Source organism: Equus asinus, chromosome 13 (genome assembly GCF_041296235.1).
Source record: "Equus asinus isolate D_3611 breed Donkey chromosome 13, EquAss-T2T_v2, whole genome shotgun sequence".
Taxonomy (NCBI): domain Eukaryota; kingdom Metazoa; phylum Chordata; class Mammalia; order Perissodactyla; family Equidae; genus Equus; species Equus asinus.
Genome location: NC_091802.1, coordinates 55,614,687 through 55,637,245, shown reverse-complemented (window position 1 = coordinate 55,637,245; position 22,559 = coordinate 55,614,687). Strand labels below are relative to the sequence as shown.

Genomic DNA, 22,559 nt, shown 5'->3' with positions numbered 1-22,559 from the left:
CCAAAGCCCCCCAGCACATAGTTGTATATTCTAGTTGTAGGTCCTTCTAGTTCTGCTATTTGAGATGCCACCTCAGCATTGCTTGATGAGCGGTGCTAGGTCCATGTCCAGGATCTGAACTGGTGAAACCCTGGGCCATGGAAGCAGAGAGCACGTGAACTTGACTTGGCCACGGGGCCGGCCCGGGGAAATTTCTGTCTTTTCACAGTTTTTTCCTGGAAAGTGGAAAGAGACTCTCAGTATATGATTCCCTAGGCTCAGCTCGCAGAATTCCAGTTTGCCATTGGAATATATATTGCTCACACATTTGAACATGTTTGACTACTTCTTATACGAACTCCTCCTTTGCCTGAAGGTGACTCTGTAATTTAGCATAATTTTGGAGAGAGGGGATATTGTAGGACACACCTGTCACCCAGGAGCTAACGACTAAACAACCATTTGATTATTGGAAGCCCCTCACATATCAATGAGGGTAAGTCTAACACGACATATTTGATAGTCCTCTGATGGCTCCGCAGTCCTACAAGGCTGGGAAGGTGTGTGATGGCAACAGAAGCCCTGGGTTCAGGAGAGTAAGGATAGCATCTCTTCTTTTTTTACAGTACCTGGACAGCACTCAGCATGTTCATCCCCTAGCATGCAGCAGGAGCTCAATCAACACTACTTGCCAGCTGTGTGATATTGGGCAAGTTACTTAACTCCTTTGAGCCTCAGTTGCAAATAAATACTACACCCACTTTGAAGGGTTGATGTAAGGAGAAAATGAGCTAATATTAGTAAAGCCCCGCTTGGTGCCTGACACACGGCAGTTGGTCTCTTCCCCTTTCACTTCTTGTGTGTTTCCTACTTAACCCCCTACCTCCACCCCCACTGAATTATAAGTTGAGTCAGGGACTTTCTCTACCCTTCTTTGCCCAAGGCCTAGCACAGGACTTACACATAGTGATAGTTTCAGTTACTCATTCATTCAGTGAATCTTTGAGTACCTACAAAGGGCAAAAGCTTAGAGTTGAGAGAACAGGTACATTCGGGACCCCCAAGTACTTGAATATGACTATAGCAGAGGCTTCCGGGAGAAACGATGAGAAAGAGCTAGAATGGTCAGCTTGGATTAGTTCTCAAAGGGCTTTGTAGGTCTTACAAGAATTTTGGAGTTTATCCCATAGGGCACAAGGTTGCCACTGAACCAAGGAGTGGGGGAAACTTATTTTGTTTTTATTTTAGAATGGTTTGTGGTTCTCAGACTTTAGTGTGCTTAAGAATCACCAGGGAAGCTTGTTAATAAAGGGGGATCTCAGAGCCACACTGCCCAAGATTATGCACTTAAATCAGCACCCTAGATGTTACTGGTTCACTTAAATATTCAGGCACAAGTGGGACATACCTTAAAAGAAAAAGATCAGTTAGGAGGCTATTGCAGTAGCCCTGGGGAGAGCTGACTTGAATTTAGGATTCCCCTACCTGCCCAGATCAATCTGCCTCCCTTGGTCTGTCTTACATCTAAGGCTTTAAGCCTCCTCTTCCCCAGGGAGGACCAGCTGGAAGCCCAGCAAACGCAGCCAAGTCCAGAGACTGGACAGGGGCTGAAAAGAAGTAGACAGATTTGGGTAGGTATTTAGAAGGTGGGGTAGACAAGACTTGAAGATTGATTGTATGGGGAATGTGTGAAGGAGAGGAAGGAATCCAGGATGCCCCCTGGCTTTTTGACTTGGAGCAATGTTGTAATGGTGTGCCCTTCAGTGAACTGGGAACTTGATGGAGAGGGGCAGGTTAGGGAAGGTAAACTGAGGAATTTTAGTTGAGATTTGTAGTTTGCAGTGTCTCTGGGACATCCAAGTGGACACGTTCAGAAGTCAGTTGGATTTAAAGGCAGGAAGCTCAGAGAAAGATCTGGACTAAAAATATAGATTTGAGAATCATTAGCAAATAGATGATCATGGAAGTGGGTGAAATTATCCCAGGAGAGGGAATAGAATAAGAGAAAAAGCTCTTAGAACAAAACCCAAGGAACCTTTAAGGGAAGGGCTGAGGAAGAAACAAATTGCAAAGGGATTAAGGACACGCCAGAGTCACAACCCAAAGTCACAGGGAGGGAGTTCAAGAAGAGTGATGAATTGAGAGGCATCCTGGATTCAGCAAATAAGTCTGTGGTGACCTTGTAGAGAGCAGTTTAGTGGAGCTACAGGGACAGCACCAGATTGCAGAGGATTAAGGAGTGAGTGGGAGGTGAGGGAGTGGAGACAGCTGGCATGGACATTTTTTCAAGATGTTTGGCCAAGAATGGAGAAAGATATGGTGATAACTTAAGAAGGAAATAGAATTGAAAGAGAGTCTTGAGAAAGAGTCTATTTCTGTGCAACAGAGGAGTGGAAGAAAATACAGGGACAAAGGAAATGATCAATAACACCTCCCGAGAGGAGCGGTTTGAATCCACGGCACAGATTGTTCTTAAGACAGGAGGGACCTACTTCTGTTTTTTAATTGGATGGAAAGAGGAAATGATTGATTGGTTTGGAAGCCCGATATTGGGTAGTTCTGATGGATTCTCTTTTCTCTCGGAGGTTGGGAGCCAAGCCATGAGTAAGGATGAACATTTTTCCTCGGCTAGTCAAAGTACAGGGTTACCAGCAGGACTGAAGTAGTCACTGCACTGAGGCAACAGCCTGGTGGGAAGCAGGTTGAAGTTGAAGCTATAAAATCCAAAAGATGAGAGGCTGACTGAGAGGAAGTGTGATGTTCCTCTAACCTTGGGGAAAACTGCATTTGGGCCACCGAACAAGAGGGTTTTCTCCAAAACCTTATGCTGGGGCTTTGATTTAGGCTCCCTGTTCCTCGTCTAGTCAGTCTGCCTTCCCTCGCCTGTGTCTCACGTCTAGGCCTCAAGTCTCCTCTTCCCCACCGAGGACCAGCTGGAAGCCATTTTGATTAAGCTCCACCACAGAAGGAGGACAATACAGCCCCGCCCAGAGCCAGGCGCGCCCCCGCGCGGGCCGGGTGCGCGTGTCCGCGGTTCTTCCCGCCGGCCTGGCGGGCGCCGGGCCCAGGCCAAGGCGGCACGGGGCGGGGGCTGGGGGTGGTTATGTAAGCGTTGCGCGCTCCCGCGAGGCGGCAGCCAATGAGGAGCCCCGGAGGCTCGTGCTCGCGCACGCAGGGTGGGGGGAGGGAGCGCACGACGTGCGCGCACCCTCTCCCTCCTCCACCGCTGCCGCCTCCTTCTTCTGCCGCTCCTGGTGCTGCTTGTGTGCTCGTTCGGTGCGGACCTGGTACCTCTTTTGTGAAGCGGCAGCTGAGGAGACTCCGGCGTTCGCCATGGCCGACGAAAAGCCCAAGGTGAGCTCGGCGCCGGCCTCCTCGCCTCGCCGCGCGGCCGGGGTCACGGCGCGGGCTGGGGTCCGGCCCGAGCCCGCCGCGGGCTCCCCGCGCCTTCCCGGGCCCCCCGCGGGGCCGGCCGCGGCTCAGGCCCGGCGCTCCGCGCCATTTTCCTCCCTCCCCTCTTCCTCCCTCCCGCGCCGGAGGAGGCCCCGCCGCCCTCCCCCGCCCCCGGCCGCCTCAGAGTGCGCGCCGGGCGCGAGTTGGGCGGGCGGATCGCGGACGCCCGCGGGCCCACCGGCCGCGAGCGGGACTCCTCGGGCCTGGCCGGCCGGGCGCGCGTGAGGAGGGGCGTTAGGGCGCGCGGTGTCCCCACCCTCCGCGGACCCCACGGTGGGTGTTTCCGCCTCCGCGGCGGCGGGGAGTTCCTCCGCGCGGGGCTTCCCCCTCGGGGGTGGGGGTCTCTGGCGTCTGGGGACCCCTGTCCCGGCCGCCCTGGCCTGCTGAGGGCTCGGGCGAATCAATGGGCTGCGGATGGGCTGGAAGCCGGATGCCTGACGGGCCGTCTTGAGGCCGGGGTCTGGGGGGTTCCCGGGGAGTACTCCCCATTTTGGTGGCCTCAGGGTCCCCAGGGGGGAGGGGCAGGGGCTTCTCCCTGGGTGCCAAGGAACCTCCAAGCTGCGGGGACCATGCGGTTTCGAGAAGTTGGAGGCATGTGTACGAGCAGAGACTTTGTGGGGCTTAACTTTTCAAGGCGGGTTTGGAGGCACCGGGAGGCTGTTCCCGGGAGGACGAGGGCACACACTTCTTCCTGGCACGCGGGACTTTCTTTACGTTTGTTTTGTGACACCCCCTCCCTTCTCTTCGGAAGTGATTTAGGGGCTGCAGAATTCCTTGCACGCTTCATTCTGGCGAACTTCAGATTGGGTCGAAATCTACAAGGAAGATTTGGAATAAAACTGCATTTGACCCATGACAACAAAGGGGAGGGGAGAATAGCAGTTCTTAACTAAAAATAAACGAAAATGAAGCTGCTCGTGGTAGAGGCGAACGTTAATAGTGGTTTCAGTTATTACCGCTGCTTCAGAGAGAATCAAAGGATATTCCTCGATTAGATTTTTTTAATGTAGTTAGGGATTTAAGTTATTAAACTGAGTTTGGTAACTTTTTAAGAGAATTGTAATGAGTATTGAATTGCAAGCTCTAGGTTTTTTTTCCTTGCAGTCTGTACTTAGAGCACTTTGAAAGGGAAAAGACACTTATTTTTAATCTTTTTAGAGGAAAGATATATTTTGAGAGTGATATAAAATATGCCAGTTTAGAAAATTCAGAGTCAAGAGAGCATTGCAGTGAATTAAGTGGGACTCTTCTTTAAAAATCAATTGTTGTTGCCACGGATAGTATTGCATGTGAGCTGCTTTTCTGTTTTTGTGACAGTTATTTAATATTGTTGCTCCAGGAATTCTCTTTCAGATTGATTTCAGCGCCTGAAAACAGCTGTATGCTCATTTATCATACAGAATGAGAAACCTGTTGATTTCTGAAGCGACTTAGGCTGCTACTGCTTTAAAAGGAGTTTGGTTTTCACGTTTTTCAAATTATACTTTTATTTTTCTTTCAACAGGAAGGAGTCAAGACTGAGAACAACGATCATATTAATTTGAAGGTGGCGGGGCAGGATGGTTCTGTGGTGCAGTTTAAGATTAAGAGGCATACACCACTTAGTAAACTAATGAAAGCCTATTGTGAACGACAGGTGAGGAACTGACATGTGCACTTCCACTGAATAAAACTTATTTAAGGGGCTGGCCCCGTGGCTGAATGGTTAAGTTCGGGTGCTCCGCTTCACTGGCCTGGGGTTCTGATCCTGGGCAGACCCAGCACTGCTCATCAAGCCATGCTGAGGCAGCATCCCACATAGTAGAACTAGAAGGACCTACAACTAGAATATACCACTATGTCCTGGGGGGCTTCGGGGACAAGAAGAAAAGGAAAAAAAGCTTATTTTAAAAAAGCAAACTTTATTTTCTTGGGAATAGAAACTAGCCTAGCATAATATTACAATAGACTATCTGGTAGAACGAATATGCATTTATATACTTGTCAGTTTTATTATACACTTGGTATGTTGATTCTTCATGAAAACCCTTAGGATGATTTGATTAATACATATGATTCTAGTCCAGCGCCAGAAATGCATCAGTTATTTTCAGAGCATGTGGTTTGTTCCCAAGGGGATATAATTTTATTTTTATAAGAAAATAGGAATGAACCTGGTAAAATTTCACGTCAGGCTCTTTTTTTAATCCATTTAAAATGTGTCTTGTGTCGAAACAATTTATTTTGAGTATTTTAAACAGTTTGCAAATAAAATGAGTTTAAGGACACTGCAATTTTCTTGAAGCATGTAAAATTTTAGTATTTTCTTCTTACACTATTAGTAGAGATCAAGAAATTTAACCTCCTGCCCAAGCATAAACATTCCTATATTGTGGGGACATTTGCATTTTACTCAGAAAATAGTAAATGGACATCAAGAAGAGGAAGTAGAAGTGAACAGATGCTGGGAGGTAAATGCAAGCTTTAAAACAAAGAAGCTTTCTGTGATATTGAGTCTGTAACAATACAAAGGCAACTTTAAAGATGACTTTTGCAAGTATAACAAAAAGGCTGGGGCCTAGATGGGTTAATCCAATAATAACCTTGTGGAGTATTTTTCTTGTTCAGCTCTGAATATATAATATATAAAAGTTGGGAAAATCATTCTTTTAGACCAAAACAATTCTCTACATTTCATACTGTCCTAAAAATAGGCTCAAAATAGCATAAGGCTTAACCCTGTAGAAGTTAGGAAATTGAGTTTGAGTTGATACTTGGGCTTCCTCAGTGAGACCTAAGGGCATTTGAAAGAAACTGAAGATAGAAACTTCTTTTTGTCTTCATTCATAAACTTTCTTATACTTCCTTAGAAAGATGAGATTTTCAGTATACTCTTTGAAGAATTTTGGTGAGATCCTCTTAACAGTTAGTAAGTTTGTACTCATTGTTTGTGCTAAAGAATTTTTGCACTGGCACCTTCCGTATTTGAACACTAGTGCCCCTTCAGGTTACAGGGGCATTTTAAAGGGTAATCATTTTGTAGCAGTTTTATGTAGCAAAACCTTATACAAAGTAGAAATTCATGCTTACACTTGATGGTTTTCAACAAAATTCTCTGCATATCTTGCTTAACCTTTCTCTAATTACTACTAAATTTTAGCTTTAAATGATCGTATTTTTCAACACTTATGAAAACTTTGCAAATGTAGAGCAGAGTTGAAAGAACTTTACATTGAATGTGGCCATCAGCTAGATTTAACTGTTAACATTTGCTATACATATTTATTGATACTCTCTATCCAACCTAAAATGGTCATATTTGAGACTTCCCATATTTCTTGTAGGTGCCCCAAAGAAGTTTTTTGACTTTTCCTGCTGTTAAAATAAATTTAATGTATTACCCAGTGTAAAGAAAATTTTCCTTGAATTTTTTTCAATTATTAGGCTTAAGATTGCAATTATATTTGACTAAGCTTGTTGGGGCCGCTCTTAATTTACACTAGAAGGAAAAGAAGCATTGGAAATCCATAAAAAATATAAATCTGCATATCTGTTGGAAGGCAGATATGATTTGAAGATAGGATCCAGGAAGAATTTGGAAAGAGATTTATCCCTATTTTCCTCTTAAATTGGGAGTAACATCAGAATTCGAGTGTAAAAGATTCCTGTTTACTTTTCAAATGGTTTCTTTCATTCTAAGGAAGAGGGAGTTGAGGTATCACCTAATTGGGCTGATTCCCTGCTTTTAAAGCATAGGTACGGGCTATCAAAAGACTAGAGTATTCATCCAATTAGTTTGCATAGCTATTTTTTTTTTTTGGCATTTGACAATTCTTAACGAAGGATTTCCTATGAAGATTAACTGAATGCCCATAGTTAACTTTCTAGTCAACTCACTTGGCATCCTATCTCTGGAGGAGTTTGAAGTGGATGTCTAATAGACATCTCAAACTGAACATGCAAAAGAGAGTTGTTGATTGTACTAGTTACCTTTTTCTCTGGTGTTCCCACTCGGTAAACCACCATCCTACATCTAGTGAGGTCATAACCTTGGGGTCATCCTTGATGGTGCTTCATAACATATAAAATCCATCAGCAAATTGTGTTTTCTCCCTAAACCTGTGCGGTCCAAAACAGTAACCGTAAGCCACGTGTGACTGTTTACCACTTGAAATGTGGATAGTCCAAATTATGATGTGCTGTAAAGTGTAAAATATATGCCAGGTTTTGAAAACTATGAAAAATAAAATATCTCATGTTGAATGTTGATTACATGTTGAAATGATAGGGGTGTTTTTTGGTTTTTTTTGCTTGACGAAGATTAGCCCTGACCTAGTATCTGTGCCAGTCTTCCTCCACTTTCTCTGTGGGTCACTGCCACAGCAAGGCTGATGAGTGGTATAGGTCTATGCTGGGGATCCAAACCCCTGAACCTGGCTGCTGAAGCAGAATGCACTGAACTTAAGCACTATGCCATGGGGCCAGCCCCAAAATGATAGTATTTTTAATGTGTTAAAACATCTTAATAAAATTTTACCTATTTTTTTTTAAAGATTTTATTTTTCCTTTTTCTCCCCAAAGCCCCCCGGTACATAGTTGTGCATTTTTAGTCGTGGGTCCTTCTGGTTGTGGCATGTGGGACGCCACCTCAGCATGGCCTGATGAGTGGTGCCATGTCTGCGCCCAGGATTTGAACTGGTGAAACCCTGGGCCGCCGAAGCGGAGTGCACGAACTTAACCACTTGGCCACAGGGCCGGCCCCAAATTTTACCTATTTTTAACTTTTTAATGTGGCAACTAGAAAATTCAGAATTATGTATGTGGCTCACATTATGTTTCTCTTGGATAGTGCTGAGCCCTCAACCATTTTATTCCACTCTTCTCAGTTACTACCTCAGAGACTTTGAATAACTCAAAGTGCCCCTGTTCCCATCACTGAATCCCTTCACTTTTGTCTGTTTTTTGCATTGATCGCTGGCTGTATTTATCCACTGCAATGTGAATTCCATGAGCATAGGGCATTTTGGTTCAGTTTCTCTAGAACCTGGACCAGTACCTGGCATATAGAACATGCTCAATAAATGCTTGTAAAATGATAGAGGACATTCATACTAATAACTCCAGAGGTTGGTTTGTAAATAAGTTTTTCATTCATGTGTAGAATTTGAGTGTGCCCACTTTATATCAGCCACGTAGCTTTCAGCTAACTGAGAACATAACCGTTCTAATGTGGATGTACCCTAACAGATTATTTCATGGAGTATCAGGCGGTTTCAGAGAGCACAGATTCATAGGTTTAGTCCAATTCATTTTTGTGAAATGAAACGGGGACCTAAAGAAGTAACCTCATATAACTCTTCCAAGGTACAACTCTAAAGCTCAGCGATGAGATTTATACAGAAGACGAGCCCAAATGCTCATTTAATGTAAATTCATTGAATTTACATAGTTTGTGGAATCTTAAAAACAAGTTTCCTGAATTTTGGACTTTTGATGCTCTATAAATAAAAGAGCTTTCTTTTATTTATAAAATCATAAAAACAGGTGGCAGTGAAGGAATACAATTCCCTTGTGTTGTCATGGCTCTGCCTCCCTGCTCCCACCTCCCCTTGTTTTGAATGGCCACAACGTAGACCATACGACCATATCAGTGGATGTAGTAAAGGAGGAACCCTGCACATAGAAGGTGCTTAATATTTTGTTGAAGTGAGGAGTCTTCCATGGAATGTTTGCAAATATAGTAATTAATGGCTTGGCATTGAGTTCTTGGTTGCTTTGTGTAATTGCAAATTAAATTTGAACGTCATGAGGAATGAATTAAGGTCATCAATGTCACCTGCCTGGTGGGAGAGTGCTTGTATTCCTCAAGACGAGCTAGTCTGAAAGTGGCATGTGTCAAAGACTAGAGTTTAACAGGAAAGCAACATCTTCATCTTAACAGTAGTTTAAAGACAGATTGAGTGAATCCTTGTTAAATAAGGGAATAAAGGTGTTAGACAAGTGTTCATTGAGCACTTTGTTTCAATATTTTTACTCCTAGGAATTCAGTTTAAGTTTTTCTTTTATCAGTTGAAGCAAGGAATTTATGTAACAGTAATTATAGTTTGTGATTTGAGCGTGACACAGGAGTGGCTTTTTGTAAGATGCTTCCTAGAACGCTGTTTTTCAAGTTAACATATTCACAACATACCAAAGATACTTTACTTTCCTCTCCTGTCTTCATTTGGCTGCAGTTACCAACAGCTTTGCTGCTTTCCCCTTCTCCCCACCCTTGTGTCAGCTAGGTAATACTTGATAAGTAAAACATGAGAATCCAGTTTGGCGAAAGGGCATGTTTACGCTCATTTATCTCCTTAAATGCATATAAAAATTTCTTGAAACTAAACTCTAGTAATATAATTTTAAAGTTCCCTTTTTGTAATAAAGCTTCTCCCCAACTTAGTAGCTTTAGGTTTATTTTTAAATAAAGAAAATGAAACATGGTTAGGTAGATACTGCTTTTTGTCTATTTTGTTTCATCAGTACTTAGTACATACTATGTGGAAGGGGTGCAGTGTAACCACGACAGTCTAGGTTCCTGTCCCTCCTAGAGTTTACTTTCTGGTGAGAGGTTGACAGATAATAAATAATTGCAGGTTTGGGTAAGTACTAAGAAGGAAATTTAAAAGCAGGTGTTTCTTTTGGGCTGTTCCAGGAATTTCTTGGGTGTGGACTATGGTCTTATGGATGGTTTTAGGACAGTCATTGCCTTGTGTTCTGGTGGAAATGCCCTGGCTGCTCAAGGATAAGAACTTGTCGAATGCCTTTGGTGTGCCTAGCATTGTGCTGGGTTGGGGCATAGGTTACTCTTCCAATGTGGTAGGAACTATTTGGATAGAGCTGAAGGTAAGGTAGCTTTTAGGCAAGGTTTTATTTTAATCATTACCCCTTTTTAGGTGACTTCCAGTTTTCATTATTATTAAGGGTGATTTATTTTTTTCCTTTGGGGAGCTCTATAACATGCATTGAAGAATGTTGCTTGTGCATCTGTTACTTTAAATCCCCTTTCAGTATGTTTCTAACTCATTTAAATGTTCTGTTTAACTCAAGGTATGATCTATTCAAGTTTAGAGTAACTGGTCTCAAAAGCAATATACTGTTTTAAAAAAGACCTTTCTTTTTCCAAAGAAAATCCCTATGGTTTAAGAAAGTGAAAATCACCCCAAATCTTTTTACCCACATAGAAATATTAACATTGATGATCATTTATTTAGGTCTCTCTTAATATATTCATGGCTAAATATGCATATGGTTTTAGTTCTTACTTGTTTCTTTGCATACTTAGTGCCTATAAACTTTCTTGTCCAGGGTTTGTCAATGAGGCAGATCAGATTCCGATTTGACGGGCAGCCAATCAATGAAACAGACACACCTGCACAGGTAAAAAATCTCTTGCTAACTAGAAAAATGAATGTTTTTTGTAATATTCTCAACAGCTTTGTTTATTCATTTGTGAACTTTGACATTGGGATATAGTTCTTTACAAGAGTTCAAAGCTATGTAATATATGACCAAAGGAGAAGAGAAAAAAAAATAGGAGTAGATTCAGGAAATGCCAGTGGTTTTTAAACAGCTGGTTATCACTTAGTACACTAATAGGTCATTTAGTTACTTTAATCCATTTTTTTCCTATTACCAGCATTATTTGGAGAAAATAATTAAAACTCCTGTTTCTTCAGAATGTTGTTTTCCTTTTGTTTTTGTTGCTGCGGTTCTTGATCATACTTGGCGTTCCCCACAGGTGATTGGTTGGCTGTTGATCCTAACCATTTTAGGTTCTCGTGCAGAAGTCCCTTTTACCTATCCTTGTTAACTAAAGGGAACTAATGGCTCTCACGGCAGGTCTCTTGATAGCTTAGTTTGATGGGGAGGGCTCTTGATAACAGGTGGCTTTCTAAACCCTTACTGCAAGAGATGTCACTGTCTGATCCCTTATCTCTTTACATATCATTTCAGTTCTGTCACCTCTTTTTTTGGAGAAAGATTAGCCCTGAGCTAATATCTGCTACCAGTCCTTTTTGCTGAGGAAGATTGGCCTTGATCTAACATCCATGCCCATCTTCCCCTATTTTATATGTGGGATTCCTGCCACAGCATGGCTTGATAATCAGTACGTAGGTCCTCACCCAGGATCCAAACTGGTGAACCCTGGGCCGCTGAAGTGGGCCACCAGCCTGGCCCTGTTCTGTCACTTTTTAAGGAATCAGCTAGGCTGTCTTCTATGACAGAAACTCTTTGTCTTTGTTTCTTTTACCCTCTCAAATTCTATTAAGACTCCCAGTTTTGGGAAAAAATATTTTGATAACAAATTTAAATTGGAGCCATTGTATTTTGAATTTGTTTTATCACTCCATAAAAACTAGGAAGTGATAAGTATGATATGAGTGAAGCAGCATAACCAGATTGTGGTTTTGTTGATAATCTTCAAAAATTTGAAATGTCTGTGACCTGTACTTGAGGGAAGAATATTTCGAAGAAATTTCCATTGGGGAGTCTCTAAGAAGCAATTACACCATATAGCCACAAGGAGGAGCTGAATTCTCTTGATGAATGAGAGAAAAAGCTCTTTTACCCTTTGAAGGCGCCTAAAGTTTTCACTAAAATTTAACGTTCCAGGGGCCAGCTCCGTGGCCGAGTGGTTAAGTTCGCGCCTCCGCTGCGGCGGCCCAGGGTTCGGATCCTGGGCGTGGACATGGCACCGCTCATCAGGCCACGTTGAGGCGGCGTTCCACATCCCACAACTAGAAGGACCGGCAACTAAGATATACAACTGTTTACGGGGCGGGCGGCAGGGGATGGGAGATAAAGCAGGGGAAAAAAAAAAAAAGATTGGCAACAGTCGATAGCTCAGGTGCCAATCCTTAAAAAAAAAAAATTTAACGTTCCAGTAAATAGGTTGAAGACATGTTTTGATGGTTTTTAAAGACTAAAAAGAACCCATTATGCTGAACTCTGATGACTAGAATGTGTTTTCTGTCTTTTGAAGCCCTCACCTACCACCAAAAAAAGTTCTGGGGCTTGTCTACTGTGCAAGCTGCAAATATTAAACTGTAAGGAGGATTTGTGCAGAACTGCATTATAAAATCTTCAAGTTGAATTTGGAATTGAACTCATTGTATTATTTGGAATTGAATTTATTTTAGAAAGAAATTGACTCATTTTAGAGTTTTTCTCTCAATATTAAATAGCAGAATTGTGATAAATTAGAACTTCTTAGAAGCTAATTTTAATAGCAGTGTTATTATGTGCCCATCATTCTGTTAAGTAGTTTCTTGTATTCATTTAATTCACGTAACTGAATGCTATTCCATTTTACAAAGAGGGAATTGAGACTTGGTCATTAATATTTCATGCCTTAGCCCTTCTTTTGTATATTTAAACATTAGAACCAGTTCCCTTTCTTGTCTTTAGGTGCCCAGGGTTACTGTTTTATCTTCAAAATTATCAAGTTTTTAGAAAGAATTTTTAAGGGTAATTATCAGCATAATAAACTGTAAAGCTTGTTTACGTTACAATGTTGCCGTATGTACCAAGACAAGACCTTCCTACAATCACCATAGTTGTTTTATGTATATGTGTGCGTAGTGAACCTTGCAAACTTAATGTGTGAGTGGCGTTTTAAAATTTAAAGTAGTTTTTTTAACAAGTCTCTCTGCGCATATCCCTTTCCTTACTGCATAGAAGTGACCTTGTTTTGTGCATGGGCAAGGATATATTCATGTTATTTACACACACACACACACACACACAAACTTTTAAAAATACAAATGTAATCATACTATGAGCCGTTTTGATGCCTAGTTAAGAAAAATTTTTTTTTAGCCAAATACTGTATCTTAGGGATATTTCTGTTTCTGTACATGTAAATCTACTTATTCTTTAATAACAGCTACGTGATATTTCATGTACCAGTGTACCATATTTCTTTGGGTTTCTATTGATTGATATTTAGGTTATTTCCAGTCTTCCTCATCTAAATAACATTGCAGTGAGATCCTTTACACACATCACTCTTATTTTCAATAATTAAAGGTGAGGTAATTTAACTCCTGGACATATTCAGCTTTTTAACTTAAAAAGCTGTTTTCTATAATCTTCATAAAAAAAGAGGACCAAGTCAAAAATTATTTAAACCAATGTCTAATGATATGTTAAGCTATGGGACATTTACATAATGAACACTGGAACTGGGTGGAACTTGTGCAGTTTTTTGGGATATTTAAAATTCTGATGAGTTGAAATTTTAAGAGCTGAATAATCAGTAGCCTTCAATGTTTTTTCCTCTTATGCCAGTTGGAAATGGAGGATGAAGATACAATTGATGTGTTCCAGCAGCAGACAGGAGGTGTCTATTAAAAAGGGAACCCGCTACTTTACTCCAGAACTCTCTTCCTCCAGACCAAGAAGACATTCTCAATTAGAAAACCGCAATTTGGTTCCACCGCGTCCTGACTACTACAGTATAGTTTTCTCTATTCTTTCATTTTCCCCTTCCCCATTCCTTTATTGTACATAAAGTAACTGGTGTATGTGCACAAGCATATTGCATTTTTTTTTTTAAACTAAATGGCCAATGGTATGTTTTAATTGACATCAAATGGAGATGGGATAGGGAAAAATACTGGTTCTGTGAAAATACCCCCTTTCTCCATTAGTGGCATGCTCATTCAGCTCTTATCTTTATATTCCAGTAAGTTATTTTGCTCTCACTGTTTAACAAAAAAAAAAGAACAACATAAAAATCCTTGCATACCTTGTTCGATTGGAGAATTTTAATGTTTTTCATTTATCATTGTAAAACCAAGGACAATTTTATAACTTTTTTGTACGTAGCTGTTACATGTAGGGCAATCTGTCTTTAAGTAGGGATAAATTACTCTAAAAGAAATGAATCCTAGATAGTTTTCCCTTCAAGTCAAGCGTCTTGTTGTTTAAATAAACTTCTTGTTTAAAATGAGCTGTTTTCTTTATTTTGAGGAATATTAAATAGAAAGTTGAAGCTTAGGGGAAAAATATGACATGAATAGGCCCGCTAGAAATAACATTTCAAGAAAGAAATAAAGCTACTTTGCACTTCTGACAGACTGATAAAAAAACAGGATAACAAAGTTATATAAATGACTAGCAATGGATGTTTCAGCTTCTTTGTTCAAAAAGCTTAGGCAGTTCTAAATATGCAATTTTACTAGCAAAAAAATTGGGTCACAATGTTGTGGATTTACTCCTAACATTGTGGTTCTGTAACCACTACCTGAGGCAGAGTGAGTTAGTACATGCAGCTCGGAAGAAGTTCTGATTTTGCTGACTCTGCTGGTCATTTTAGGCCATTTTAGCCTTCCCTTTGTCCGATGAGTAAATACTCCCTAACCTAAAACAGAGTATTTTGTTCCTTATTTGAAGATGTTGAGGGACAGAAAATGTTTATCAGCTTAGTAGCCATTCATACAGCCTTAAATATGCAAGCACTACAGTTTTTAAATTCAAGCGTGTAGGGGAAGATAACCAATAGAACAGACAGAATATTAGCCCTGGAAAGGTACGCAAAGATTACCTAATTCTAACTCCTATTTTAGAAATGAGGAAGCTGATGTCCAGAGGGTTGTTATTTGTCACATAGCTAGGTGGTTATAAAACTGGGACTAGAGGTTAGGTTTACCTGATGCCACTTCACTGAGTTCTCCAGTATTGGGTCTCAAGAAACTGAATCCCCACCCCTACTGCCTACCAGTGCAGCCTTTTTGGATTAAGTCTCCATGTACTATCAAGCCTTGTGACTCACTTAATTCACTCCACATCTAGCAATATGGTCTTTTCTACATTTCCCATTTCTATAGTGAATGAGCTGCTTGAGACAGCAGGAATTTCATACATTTTTGGCTCTGTATGTATGTGAGTTAATCTTGAATCATCTGGAACTTATTTTCCTATATGCATAGTGCTACCAACCTCTTTTTACACTTGATATTGGGAAACACTGGGAGGCCTGCCCCCAAGAATTCTTAGATCAGGTAAGTACATTTTCCTTGACTTGTTCTAGGTACTATTAAATCGTGAAATTTCATGGTGTCCTAAAAATTAAAGTTAGGATTAAAATTCAAACCAGAGAACTTCATTGTAGAAGGAGTCTTGAATTGGATTCTTATTTAATCAGAGGAATTTACTAACTAATGTCATGTCTGAGCTTTCGCCATGTTGGGAGAAGAGAAACTTTAAATTCTTTCATAGTAGAAAAACTTGAGTAGAATTTAAAAAGCCAGAGGGAAATGTGTGTAAAGGGTAGCTTATTAATGCTGGGTCATCGTATTAACTACTTAAGGTTTACCTTATTTCTGTTCTTAGATGAACTTTCCTTGATTGTTGCTCTCAGCCTATTTCACAAAAGTTGCTACCAAGAAGACAAATATTCTATGGAAAAATTTATGGAGCACTTTTTAAAAAACACTTTGAAAATAATTGAATTGTTGAAAATACTGAAAGTGATTTTTGCATTTTAACCTTTTTGGCTTGAGAGAGGAGATTCAAATGGTGGGAGTTATACTGCCATTTTGGTTAACTTTTCCGACAATTTAGTTAAACTCTTTCTGTCTGCCCTCACATTAATACCCCACATTTATATCCTAAAAGTAGCAAGTAGTATCTAAGTGAATACAGTTCTGTATAGCATATGAGAGAATTTTTATTCTTAAGCACCCCTCATATTCATACAAGCTACTTGAGGCCAAAACTAGAGGTATTAGCAACTTTTCAGAAATACGAGTGTCAAGTTACTGGTTCATTGTTTTTCATGTTTTCATGAGAATTACTTTAATCTGATATCATTCTACCTAAAGGAGATGATATTGAATGGAAGATGGGAAGGAGTAAACATAGTTTGAGGAGAAATGGGAGACTTGGGTCCAAGTATGTAATTATGTGGGAGAGTGTGACCCTAGGAGGGCAGCAGACAGTGGAACCCCAGGATTTGAGGGAGGCCTATGGGAAAGTTTTTCCAAGGTCTTTGTGGGGGCTAGGGTGGAAGGGAGAGGGCCAGCTGTGCTGCTGAGGGTTATTTTTGAGTTAGGATGATCCTGCTTTCAAATGTGACTAATAGTGGTTCTGGATTGTGGTTTTGCATTAGAATACCCTGGTGAGCTTCTAAAAAATACCAATGCCTGGGCCCTACCCTCAGAAGTCTATTTTCAAAGCAATATGGAATTGAGAAGCAATTTTGGGAGGCATCCTCACAATTCTTAATTAAGAGTTAAGCACCTTATGGTGAAGACTGAATGAGGTAATAATGTTTTACCTGCCTAGCACAATGCCTCTCACAAACTGAACTCTAAATAAAAGTCATTTCCAGTGTGAAATAAGGGCTCCGCCGTAGGATGCTGAGGCTTCAACTGTAATCTCTACTGATTGGCTTGCACTTAATGTAAATGAGAAACTGGAGGCCAGGCCAAGAACTTTCTATTCATTTAAAAAACTAATACAATCTTTGTCTCATTAGGTTTTTTAATAAATGCTTAATACTAAATTGTGCCCTAATGAGTCTTTAAGAAAAAACAATCCTCAGGATTTTAATGATTCCCCAGTAGTTTAAGAACCAAAGGACCCATCTAGAAGATGCTTCAGCATTCTCATTATCTGGTGGTGATTTGAGGGTTAGCCCTGGATGTAATAATATATGTGTTTTGTATAATGAAACTTTGGTCTGGATAGTGGTTAGCTAATGAAAAGAGTTCCTCACAGTGGAACATAATTAGAATAGACTATGTACACAGGTTAGGAATTTATAATCTATTTGGAATGTGGAGTGTTATTTCCCTGTAAGCAGTGACATGTGACTATGTATGAGATCATTTTGGGATTTCCTACATCCTTGTGACCTTTGTGACACAGTTTAAAGTCTAAAAGTTGTCATGTAATATTTGTTTTCTTTGCAATTCGTACTTTTAGGGTGTATTATGTAGCTAACTTTGCCACAACTTATAGAGTTGGGAATATTAAGGGAGGAATTTTCTCACATGGTTTTCTGGGAATATCCTTTTAAATTTTTTGATGTTATTTCATCAGTTTTTGCAAAAGAGGCTAAATTCATTTCTAGGAGAGCAGGACAGATGAGTTAGGGGAGTTTTTTGCTTGTTTATTAAATAGAGAAATAGCAGTGTGGAGTTGAGGAAAGTGGACAAACTTCAACGACATAATCTTATTCAGCTCTTAGTCTGAGAGGAGGAGGAAATAATGGGGAGATATGAATCACACTGTCCCTTTCTACAATTCAGAGTGATTAAAAAGGACTTGAGAGGGGCATGTCAGACCTTAGAGTGTATGTACCATTTTGTTTACCTTAAAGATCACACAAGAACTTGACAAAGCCATTTTCCATATTTGAGACCCTCGGTTGGTTCGTTTGTTTAATGACAAATGAGTTTTAAGAGAAAATAAACTCCTTTGGCTGTCTCTCAGTGGCATTTCTCTGCCCTTTTTTTTTTTTTGGTAAGGATACAGCTAAGAAAAGAATGGACAGATGCGTACTAAATTTGGCTTTAGGAGTGATGGATGCAGAGTGTATGTGTAAATATGTATGGTTAAGTCACACATAAGTGATATACTTATGGGGCACCCTGTGATATTGGGGTTGAAAAGTAATGCTTATTAGAAATACTTGTTGGGGCAGGTCCTGGGGCCAAGTGGTTAAGTTTGCATGCTCTGCTTCGGCGGCTCAGCGTTTCACTGGTTTGGATCCTGGGCACAGACATGGCACCGCTCATCAGGCCATGCTGAGGTGGCGTCCCACATAGCACAACTAGAAGGACCTACAACTAGAATATGCAACTATGTACTAGGAGGCTTTGGGGAGAAGAAGGAGAAGAAAAAAGATTGGCAATAGATGTTAGCTCAGGTGCCAATCTTCAAAAAAAAAAGAAATACTTGTCAGTGAGCCATTCATTAATCAGTGTCTTAACCAAGTTCAAAAGCATATGACCAGCATTTTCTTTTAGTAATGAAATGGAAGGAACAGAAAATATTAAGAGTATCTATTAAACTATGGTTGAACATAAGCAATTCCTATTCTTGTAGGTCAAAAATAGCTATCTGCCGTTTCATATGGTTCAACCTCATGTGTCTTGGATTACAGTGAAAGACACTGATACAAGAGACTGATTCAAACTTGATTGCAGAATCTCGGTAAACTCCAATAATGAGGCCATGCAGATTGCTCATTTTCCTCTCGTATTCTGGAATAAATTGGGGCAGGTTGAAATTATGGGGGATTCAGAACACTTTGCCTGGTAATGGGAAAGCTGGTAACATTCAAGGCAAAAACAGATGCTTGAGGGCTGAGAGATGCTATGTTAGTGTATATTTTTGTATTTGGTTAAAATTTCGTTGCAGTAGTCCCCCCCTTATTCGAGGTTTCGCTTTCTATAGTTTCAGTTACCTGCAGTAAACCACAATCCAAAAATATTAAATGAAAAATTCCAGAAATAAACAATTCATACGTTTTAAAAAGCACCATTCTGAGTAGCATGAGGAAATCTTACTCCAGCCAGCCCGGGACTTGAATCATCCCTTTGTTGGAACCCCAGCCATCTCCATCTTCTGCTTCTAACATCTAACCATTGGCATCATCATGGCTTAATGATCTTCCTTCTAACATATCATCAGAAGGTCAATAGTAGTCTAACGCTATGTCACAATGCCTCCATCGTTCACCTCACTTCATCTCATCACGTAGGCATTCTGTCTAACATCATCATGAAAAGAAGGGTGAGTCCAGTACAATAAGATATTTTGAGAGACAGACTACATTCGCGTAACTTTTTTTTTTTTTGAGGAAGATTGGCCCTGAGCTAACATCCATGCCCATCCTCCTCTTCTTTATATGTGGGATGCCTACCACAGCATGGCTTCTTAAGCATTGCATAGGTCTGCACCCAGGATCTGAACTGGCGAACCCTGGGCTGCTAAAGCGTGAACTTAACTGCTCTGCCACCAGGCCGGCCCCTCATACAACTTTTACTCCAGTATATTACTATTCTCTTTTATTATTAGTTCTTGTTGTTAATCTCTTACTGTGCCTAATTTATTAATTAAACTTCATCATAGGTATGTATGTATAGGAAAAAACGTAGTATATATAGGGTTCAGTACTATCCATGGTTTCAGGCATCCACTGGGGGTCTTGAAATGTATTCCCCAAGGAGTAGGGCGGACTATTGTATTACCTTAGTATAGTAGGAACAAGTGGTGAAGAACTTTCAGAAGATTATTCAGAGTAAGTTGTACATTGTGGGGTTTTTTGGGGTTTTTTGGTGAGGAAGATTCGCTCTGAGCTAACATCTGTTGCCAATCTTTCTCTTTTTTTTGCTTGAGGAAGATTAGCCCTGAGCTAATATCTGTCCCCGTCTTCCTCCATTTGTATGTGGGTTGCCACCACAACGTGGCTTGACAAGTGGTGTAGGTCCGAACCTGGGATCCAAACCCAGGCTGCCGAAGCAGAGGGTGCCGGACTTAACCACTACACCATGGCGCCAGCCTACATTGCATTCTTGAATAAAACTCTCCATACACTCAGCAACAAATTTAAAAACCAACAGGATTCCTGTCCATGTTAAAGGAAAACTACTAGAGCTTTAAACATTTTCTGACATCTTTTAAATAGTAAAGATTTCTTGGTACCTGCTTCAGAATAATAGATTGTGTTCTGAGGCAATTCCAGGAATGTTGGGTTTACAAAAACCTGTTGGGAAAGCCGATTACTAGGCTCTCTGAATTGAATTTTCAATGCAAGGCCAGTACTTTGAATATAGTAGGGAAGTGGCAGGATGGGACTAAGGGAAATTGAAGACCACTTAATGCGTAAAGACGTGAAAAGTCACAGAATGTGGGGACTGCTCATTCTCCTCCCCTGAACTATAGTCAGAAAGCAGGTGAGGGGCTGGCCGGGTGGTGTAGTGGTTAAGTGTGTGTGTTCCGCTTCTTGGCGGTCCCGGGTTCGCCGGTTCGGATCCCGGCTGCGGACATGGCACCGCTTGGCAAAAGCCATGCTGTGGAAGGCGTCCCACATATAAAGTAGAGGAAGATGGGCACGGATGTTAGCTCAGGCCTAGTCTTCCTCAGCAAAAAGAGGAGGATTTGCAGCAGTTAGCTCAGGGCTAATCTTCCTCAAAAAGAAAACAAAACAAAAAGCAGGTGAAAACAGACATGAATATAGGGTAGTGGTTTTAAAATTTAATCTTAGTGGAACCCTGGGATTGTACAGAGAGGAGAACAGAGTGGAGAGAAAGGCCAGAAAAGAACAGGAGGAGACAGAGAGGGTCAGGATTTGGGGTCCTCTGCCCGGGTTCAATCACAGGGACTCTGTTGTTACTCTATTTTATATATTTGGATTCTGCTTCATAGATGTTTCAAAAACACTGCTATAGGTCATGAAAGGCTGTTCGCACCTTCCTTGTCATAAGATTTCGTCTGTCTTGTATTTCTTTAGATGTTAGGTTAACCTAAGAATTTGGAACATGTTTTGTATTGATAAAGGATCCTGGGTATGTATTATAAAATCATAATGATGGGCCTCTGTGATTTTAAAAGCTGATGTTCACCTTGCCCCATCCTTTTGCATCTTTTGATGCTGATCTGTGTTGATTTTTTGGACAAAACGTAATTTTATTAATGTCCCATTTCTGACTGAGTTGGTCATCTGGAGCAAAGCGTTATTATAGCAGGGCTACATATCCTGTCTCTTTTACCACAAAGCTGCATCTTGCGGTAGAAAGTAGAGTACAGCGATTTTAGTCAAAACTGTTAACAGTACATGAGCAGGTAAATAGGAGGGCTAGTTATTCTGGACATTTCTGTCACTTTACTTTAAAATACAATGAATATGCCAAACAGGCCTGCCTAAGACAGTCTTACTAAGATGTCTGTTTTACATAAATTTACCCTTCTTCATAAATCAGATTAGATTAAAAGTTCTGGGACTGATTCCTTCCTCACCTTTGAAGCAGAGGTCCTCAACCCAAGCTATATTGTGAGAATTACCTGTTTAACTTAAAGCTGACCGCGACTGGACCCTTCCCTTAGAACTTCCACTTCAGTAGATCCCCAACGCAACCTGGCATTCATTTGTAACCCTTAAAAGTTCAGAGGTTATTTTGATTTGCAGCTAGGGTGGGGCACCTCTAATAGAAAGCTTTAGTTTACCAAGTGCAACATTCTTACACTCATCTCGTTCTAACCCTCACAGCAACTCAGAATAGGTGCTTACAGATGAGGAAACTGGCCTCAAGCGTCTAAATGAACTAGAAACGTCTTACCTTAGGAGGGAGCAGAACCAGAACCTAGGCTTTTGATCTCCAGTCCAGTGCTCTGTTGCCACACCAACGTGTCCTCTACTAGACTACAGGGAATAGAGGGAATAAGGCAAGGCAAGGACAAGTTCAGAAGTTCAGGCCAGAAGGGACCCTAAGAGTCAAGCCCAAATCCGTCATTATTTAACGTACAAAAAACAAGGAATGCCTGAGCCACCATACCCCGCCACCTCCTGCTCCATAATTACATGGTTTTTAAGGAGGACATGCGTGCTCACTGGTTAGTTTGGTCTGAGAGCTCTTTTGGTTTGTTAAGGTTTTGGAAATTAAGGCTCAGCCTTTAAGAATGGAAAGATTTTAATCCAAACAAGGTGGCGTGTTTCATGCTTTAGTGGTAAGCACATAAAGACATGATCCATGCCTTCTAGAAGAGAACTTATCATCTCTGGCTTTTCATGAAAGCCCAGGAGAATGGTTAGTCGAGAATACAAACTTCTAACTTCCCGGAAGGAGGAGGCAGCCACACAAAGAGGAATATAATTCAATTTTTATGGAAATATTGAAAAAAGATCTACTTGAGGAAACGTGCATGACGGGAAGGCCCCCACTCTCGTTTGCCCAAGACTTTCCTGTGATGCTCTGTACAGTCATTCCTCAGCCCTCCAAGTGTGTCCGCATTTGTTGCAGGGATAGATTTACCCGGACAGGTGGAAGAGGCATGACTTAAGGGTTATAAACAGCTGCGGAGCCCTGGGCTGCTCCAGTAGTTTTGGTAGCAAGGGATGTGGCCATTCCCTGCCGCCGGGCATTAACCAGCCT

The 22,559-nt window shown here is 41.0% G+C and overlaps 1 protein-coding gene across 2 annotated transcripts; it reads left to right on the top strand.

The window, feature by feature from the left end:
* Positions 1-2,979: 2,979 nt before the first annotated feature.
* On the top strand, positions 2,980-14,407 carry SUMO2 (small ubiquitin like modifier 2). Of its 2 annotated transcripts, XM_014839822.3 has the most exons (4): positions 2,980-3,333; positions 4,937-5,068; positions 10,759-10,830; positions 13,744-14,407. In XM_014839822.3, the coding sequence occupies exons 1-4, from the start codon at positions 3,313-3,315 to the stop codon at positions 13,804-13,806; spliced, it is 288 nt and encodes a 95-aa protein (XP_014695308.1). In that variant the 5' UTR covers positions 2,980-3,312; the 3' UTR covers positions 13,807-14,407. The 2 variants fall into 2 exon arrangements, with proteins under 2 accessions (XP_014695308.1, XP_044600393.1); XM_044744458.2 differs by lacking the exon at positions 10,759-10,830 and having other exon boundaries at positions 2,993-3,333.
* Positions 14,408-22,559: the final 8,152 nt, after the last annotated feature.

Coding starts and splice junctions, on each gene's coding strand:
- SUMO2 (XM_014839822.3), top strand. CDS start 3,313: ATGGCCGACGAAAAGCCCAAG. Junction 3,334..4,936: donor TGGCCGACGAAAAGCCCAAG/GTGAGCTCGGCG, acceptor TTCTTTCAACAG/GAAGGAGTCAAGACTGAGAA. Junction 10,831..13,743: donor AAACAGACACACCTGCACAG/GTAAAAAATCTC, acceptor CTCTTATGCCAG/TTGGAAATGGAGGATGAAGA.